The sequence below is a fragment of the Poromitra crassiceps genome (assembly GCF_964638095.1).
Source record: "Poromitra crassiceps genome assembly, chromosome: 29".
Taxonomy (NCBI): domain Eukaryota; kingdom Metazoa; phylum Chordata; class Actinopteri; order Beryciformes; family Melamphaidae; genus Poromitra; species Poromitra crassiceps.
Window position 1 is genome coordinate 15503967 of NC_139641.1, and position 7264 is coordinate 15511230.

At 43.0% G+C, this 7264-nt stretch overlaps 1 protein-coding gene across 1 annotated transcript; it reads right to left on the reverse strand.

Moving 5' to 3' along the window:
* Positions 1 to 2543: 2543 nt before the first annotated feature.
* Positions 2544 to 5899, reverse strand: has1 (hyaluronan synthase 1; the record flags this gene model as incomplete). The annotated part of the gene is made up of 4 exons (XM_083662502.1): positions 2544 to 3219; positions 3937 to 4069; positions 4204 to 4429; positions 5204 to 5899. The coding sequence occupies 4 exons, from the start codon at positions 5897 to 5899 to the stop codon at positions 2544 to 2546; spliced, it is 1731 nt and encodes a 576-aa protein (XP_083518628.1).
* Positions 5900 to 7264: the final 1365 nt, after the last annotated feature.

Sequence of the window (7264 nt, forward strand, 5' to 3'; positions counted from 1 at the left end):
GTGTGTGTGCGTGTGCATGTGTATGTGAATGTGTATGTGGTTGTCTTGACAACCAAGTGGGGCTGATGGCACTCACCCTCCTCCACCTCTACAAAGTTTCCCACCAGCAGCCAAACATGCTTTCACACACAAACACGTCACACTGGACTGACCGACAGACTGACTGACTGACCAAACCCTGCTAATCTGCACATCAACACTTTTATAAGCTATTCTAGTTATCTTAGCTGTTATGTGGCAACATCCGCCATTTCTCTCCCTTTTTCTGCATTATCAACCTAGATAGATCTGCAACTTTATTGTACCGGCAGATCCTTGTCACTTTTTGTGATGTATTCTACGCATGGTTGTGACACTATGGTAAATTGAACTGCAACAATATCTGACCACCCACTTCACTGTTGTTAACAACGATGACAATACTGCACTTCTTTGAATGTACCTCAAGTGGATTTATGTTCAACCTATTGTCACATAGGCCATTTACACCTGGATCTGATTGCAATCAGATTGCAGAAATGGGTGTCCTTTCAATCCACATAAAGTTGCTGTATCCAGATTGAGAGGACACATTGCATTTACACTTGTGTTCAATGTGTACACAATGCATCCCTGACCACCTCCGGAGGTGGTTTTGGCCGATCAGATTGCAATCCTTCTTCAATGCGTTTTGGGGGTGTTTACACCTGGCATTTCAAGTGATAAAACACAATCTGATTGCAATCTGATCACAGAAAACGCATGTTAACGCCAGGTGTAAATGCATAATGTCATGTATATTGGAGGTCCTGTTATATTTTGTCTTGCAACCAGTGATTCAAATGTATCTGTCTTGTAATGTGTGACACCAATTCATTGGGCACCTGTTTAACACAAGTGTACATCTCAGAAAAACATTTTATTTGTTCATTTTTTAAACAAGGTCCCAAAATCATTACTGCATTCACATTTCTTTTGATCATTTCCGCCGGCACACAGTTTGTGCACTGCCTAGAAAAATATATAAATATATATTTATAATATATATAGTTAGTCACCAATTATAATAAATATATAATATATTTTATTTGCTCTTCTACAGTACATCTCATACAGTATGCCCATGATTCACATATCAATACAGTAACTATATAATATGCAATGTTTCACGAAACATCCGTCCGAAAACAAAACTTGATGTACGATTATCTAGCTGTCGTCGCTCATGACGCCAATGCCTTTGACGCCGTTTCAATTAGTCAAGGTTTCAGTCAAAGTGATCACATGCTTCGATCCGCTCTCACTCACAGCACGATCATTATGCTTTGTCCATTTGTCCAGTTGTCTTTTTCAGAGGGACGTTTTTTCTTCATTTTCTGTCCTCTGCAAGATATAACTGTCATATTATGTGTCTTCAAGTCCATTTGCAATGCTGCAAAAATCCAGTGCAATAATGAGAATGGTGAACTACCGTAATGCTAATGGCCACTACTAATCTGACACACTGTAGCCACTGTACTAGCTACACTGTAGCAACCTTCAGTTGGGTTGTTTGCGAGGTTAGGTTTCCATGGCAACAATCGTACATGCACACAGCATTATAATTTACATGTTTTTAAATAGACACATAAACCAAAAGTCCCGTACACACGTATCCCTAAACACAAAAATGACGTCTCAATAATAGTTGTTTGTTCTTTAGATATCATGAATAAACTGATATCATAGTCTCATAACAAAGATAGTCCTGAGAAGTGCATGGGCTACACAGCCCTCAGTACAATTTATGTGCAACAATGTCTCCATGTTAAAGGAACACTCCGCCCATTTTCAACCAGCTTTGTATCATTAGAACATCAGTAGTATATCAGAAAACTGTAAACGGTTTTGAAATCTGTCATTTAATTTGACAGTTATTGAGTGTTAAAGTGTGGACCAGTGACATCACTGGTCCACACTAACTCAAATTAATAACTCATTAACTCAAATCAACTCTCAATAACTGTCAAACTATGCATCATTCATCTAGTTTGACAGTTATTGAGAGTTGATTTGAGTTGATGAGTTATTAATTTGAGTTAGTGTGGACCAGTGATGTCACTGGTCCACACTTTAACACTCAATAACTGTCAAATTAAATGACAGACTTCAAAACCGTTTACAGTTTTCTGATATACTACTGATGTTCTAATGATACAAAGCTGGTTGAAAATGGGCGGAGTGTTCCTTTAAGCATACAAATGATAACATTTTTACATATTATCTAACAGTCATATTTCTGTTACTTTTTCAAAAATGCTCTGTGCCCCTGAAAGAAGTCACTGCCCAGGTAGTCTGTATACAACAACAATCATAATATGGCTGTTATCCACATGCATTATCAGTCATCATGTTTAAAGTCTGTTTGTTTGTTTATAGCAGCTGCATGAGAAGCCCCTGTACAACAGTTATTCAACTGCAAGACAAAAATAAATAGGCTCAATTCACTTAAATTAACTGAATAAGGAAAGTGGTTCAATTCACATAAATAAACGTCTTCCTGTCGGCGGCTGGAGGTTTCAGATCTACACGCTCACGTTGTAACTTTGCGAGCGTTTCCGACATAACCTGCGGAACCATAGCCAATAGAGGGATATCATGAGGAGCCAGTAGAACACATATGCTGCACAACCAAAGACAAGAAACTTTGTCTCCTCGATCTTGGTCAGACTGGACCAGCTCTCCTGGCTCTCCTTGTAGATGGTGTAACACAGCCCGCCTAACAAAATGGCCGCCCACACCGACAGAGGAAGGAGGGGTATATAGTTCCCTACCATCTTGCGCCTGCCCGATGTCCCCCAGCTGCTTTTGGTCATGGTGAGAATGGCAAAGTACTTTGCGGGCAGCAAGCTGGTCATGTACATGACGGAGTAGAGGGACATAAAGAGCATCACCAGATCTCGACGCAGGATGCAGGCGTAAAAGGCCTTCACCAGCCCGATCAGCTGGATGCAGCACAGGACCCAGAGGATGTCCCACAGCGTGCCCGTCCAGAACAGCTGGATGATGGTGGCGGTGACGAAGAAGGGGAAAACCCCGGAGATGATGGACTCGTAGGTCATCCAGAGGTGGTGCTTGTGCCACCACATGGCGTTGTAGAGCCACTCGCGGAAGTAGGATTTGGTCCAGCGCGTCTGCTGGTTGAGCCAGCGCAGGAACTGGCCGGGTGTCTCCGTGTAGCATTTAGATCTGGCCGTATATCTGAAGAAGGAAGAAACAAAAAGATCTATGAAAACCTTGAACATTTGAATCAATATACCGGGTAATGCAGTTGTGTATCACTTCATTCCAAGATAGGTGTGTGCAATGTCATTTTTGTACATGCGAACAGGGGCGGACTGGGATCATAATTCAGGCCGGGCATTAGATACCAAGCAGGCCAGGCCGATACGGGCTGACGCGCGAAAAATTTGGGCCGTTTGAAGCCCAATTTGGGCCGTTTGAAGCCAGATTTGGGCCGTTTGAAGCCCAATTTGGGCCGTTTGAAGCCCAATTTGGGTCGTTTGAAGCCAGATTTGGGCCGTTTGAAGCCCAATTTGGGTCGTTTGAAGCCAGATTTGGTCCGTTTGAAGCCCAATTTGGTCCGTTTGAAGCCAGATTTGAGCCGTTTGAAGCCCAATTTGGGCCGTTTGAAGCCCAATTTGGGCCGAGTCCAATTTTACAATGAGATGCACCCACTTTAACCCTGAAGTGTAAATATTACTTCAGACTAACTAATAAAGTAATAAAACCACTAGTAAACCAGTAGGCGGCGCCTGGCCTGCTGTTCAGTGAGTGGCCTGACTGCGGGCACCAAAAAAAAAAAAAAAAAAAAAAAAAAAAAATTGCAGGCCAGGCCAGGCCAGGCCACCGGGCATTTGCCCGACGTGCCCGATTATGCAGTCCACGCCTGCATGCGAATTTTGAGAAGCGACTTACTTAGTGGCATAGCCCATGCTCAGCATACGGTTGGTGAGGTGCCTGTCGTCACCAAAGGTGCAGTGAGTTCCCAGGAACTTCTGATTGTACCAAGACTCCAGAAACTGCTGCAGGAGGTCGTTCCTATACAGACCTTCATAGAAGATCCCACCAAACAGGGAGAAATGTCAGTTATGACCAGTTCTAAAAGACATGGCTATACCACCCATTTTGCATTTGCATGTAGAATCATTGATGTCCCACACAGAGAAACGTGCTTCTCCTTACCCAAAGGGCCGCTGATGCAGGACACGCAGTTGAAGAAGGACTGGCAGGACCTTTCGATGTTGAAGGCCATCCAGTACCTCAGGCTACTCATGAAGCTGACGTACGACTCTTTCAGGTTGAGGATCATCACGTCTCCTCCCACGGCGCCGTACTTGGGGTTACTCTCCAACACTTTACAGAGCTCCACCGTCGCCAGAGGGTCCAGCTTAGTGTCCGAGTCACAGACCTGGGAGGTGCAGAGAGAGTCAGTCTTGTGATTCAAAAATTCTGTCAAATTGTCATTTTCATTTTAAACAAGAGTCCTGGCATATCTGTGAAACTATTCACCTTATTCACCACGCCCACTTTTTCTCTCTCCCGCGTTCGACGCAAACGTATTTGTTCTTCGGGTTCAGCGCTAGTTGCCTCCTGTGGCTAATATTAGCCGCTAGTTAGTTATGTTATATGGCAGTAAAATGCCACTGAATGACCAAATTTATATAACTTTTAACCATTTCGAGTAACACTGTTTCCATACGGATCACCAGCGTTAGTTTGTTGTTTATAATGTGGCTCTATTCATAACGTTTTCTATCTCGGAGGCGTTATTTCGAATCCCACATAGGTTACGCTGGCGCAAAACGTGTGGGTTTCAGGACGACACAGTCTCGAGCCACTAACGTCATCTTTAGAGCACAATATTCCTGGAATGCAAGTTTAACTAAACAGTTACACGTCCTCTGAATTCTACATAAAATTAAGATATTACGGGTTGTTTTGTTTTGTATGTTACATACTTATTGGCCAAGATATGTTAGTTTATGGGGGAGTAATTCTGCCAGTTTAGGAGGGGAGTGTGGGCGGCCATCTTGCCTGCGGGGTTTTTGGCAAGTCTAAAATGGAAATACTATTACGAAATGACGTAATGCGGAAGCGTCCGTGTGTGGGCAAAGAATAAGGTGAATAGCCTACAACTGACAAATACATGAGCAATATGCATGGGAAAAGAAAAGGTAAAAACCTGTATATAGTCAACTGACGATCCCAGTGCTTTAAAGGCCGTGTACATGACCTCTCGCTTGCCACCCCACTTCTGCAGGATGCACACGCACCTCTTGCTGTTGATCAACCGCTCGACCTCTTCTCTCTGTGGATCCTCTGCTGTCACAGAAGCAGCAGCAGCAGCAGCATCTCCTGCTCCCCCGTCCTCCGCCTGCAGGGGCTGTGTGGTGGGGACCCAGCTATGGTAGTTATTCTGCCACACGTAACAGCCGGGGTCTTGGTCGGCGAACACCTCTCGGAACATGTCCCGCATGTACAGGTCGTCGTCCGAGTTCCCGTCCACCACCATGATGATGCGCAGCAGTTCGGGGGGATACGCCAGCGCCCGGATGGAGTTGAGGCACTCTCTGAGGTAGACGGGGTCCTCCTGGTAGGCGGAGATGGTGAAGCCGATGGTCTTGGTGAAGGTGCAGGGCTCCGTGCGCGCCTTCATCCGCCGGTGTTCGATGAAGGCGAAGAAGCTCTGGACCAACACGTGCAGCGCGAGCAGCAGTCCGTAGAAGCCGAACGAGATGATGCCGTACTCAGAGGTGACCAACTGGAAACCTTGAACGTACGCCCACACCATCACCCCCAGCACCACCAGTGCAAAGAGGAAGGTGAAGAAGGCGCGGACTATTGAGCCCAACTTCTTCAATAACGGTTTCAGGTCCATTGTTTTCCTGTACGTAGGAGACAAGAAGAAGGCAGATGTCAGTGGGGTTCCTGCTGAATCTAGAGGGTGACACTTCTAGGGTTGTAAGGGATGGATTATTCCCACTGGAGACGGCTATGCTAAAAAAAAAAAAAAAAAAAAAAAAAATTTAAAAAATTAATAACAGTTAATGCACTCACAGCATGTACTGTCAGGTGCTTTGGAGGAGAGAGTGTGTACTGTAAATGGATTGTGTGGCATATGTAGGCTATATGTATGACCCAAAGCCATACAACTTAATACAGCTACCTCTGCTATTCCTCTGATACTCAACTTAGGCTATAGGCTAAGTTACGTCAGTAGAAATGGTTACCGGTAATCCAAGGATGCATATTAACGGCTAACTTATGTAGGCTATGCAATCAATTATTCATATTTAATAGCCTACAGTTACATAATAATAAGGGTGCGTATTTTGTTGAACACCCTCACCTGCTAACACATAATAAACTTAAACATAGTAGCCTATACCATAGCTGTCTATTAGGATATCTTATTCTGAGACAGAATGCTGCCCTAAAAGGCTGCCAGAAGATACACAAATTGTTTTCAATTGACTAAATTAACATGAAAAGAATAAAAAGCTAAAAAAAAAAAAAAAAAAATGCCAATGCCCCCCAAAAAAGCGCTATATAAATGCAGTCCAATGTGATGTGACAAAACCAAGTATCTTAGCACAGGCAGGAATCCAAAACATGTTTGAGCTCACATTTCTTAAAAAAAAACAAAAAAAAAACATGCAAAGTCATGAATTGTGCACTGCCAGCCACAGCTATGATACTTATCTGTACTATCTCCTTGGTTGTACTTAATATATATATATATATATATATATTAAATATATATATGTTTTTACATGGTGAGGTTCTCGATAAGCCCTTCCAGGGTTTCTTACCTCTCCAAGCACTGATATTGTATTTTATTAATTTCCCCTCCAGGTGAAATACACTTGGCGTGTATTGTCTTATACAGTGCAAATCAATAAATCAAATCAAATTATCTACCTAATTTATTTTGTGTTGTGTATTAATTACTATTAGTATAGTTATAGTTTTATAGTTAGTAGTAGTAGTAGTAGTAGCCTATTAACATATTTTTATTTTTAATCTATCATAAATATAATAATTCAAAAAAAGAATAGTAATAGGTAGCCTATCTTTGCCCCTACCTGATGTCGAGATCCGCTGGTCTGGAATTTGCGAGACATCCACTCCTCTGTTTCTCGTGTCTCGGTGTCTGGGAAACTTGGCGTGAAGTTGGCAGCTTTATAGTAGTATGGTTGAATACTCACTTGGACGGAGGCATGTGTGCGCTCTTTTGTCTGGG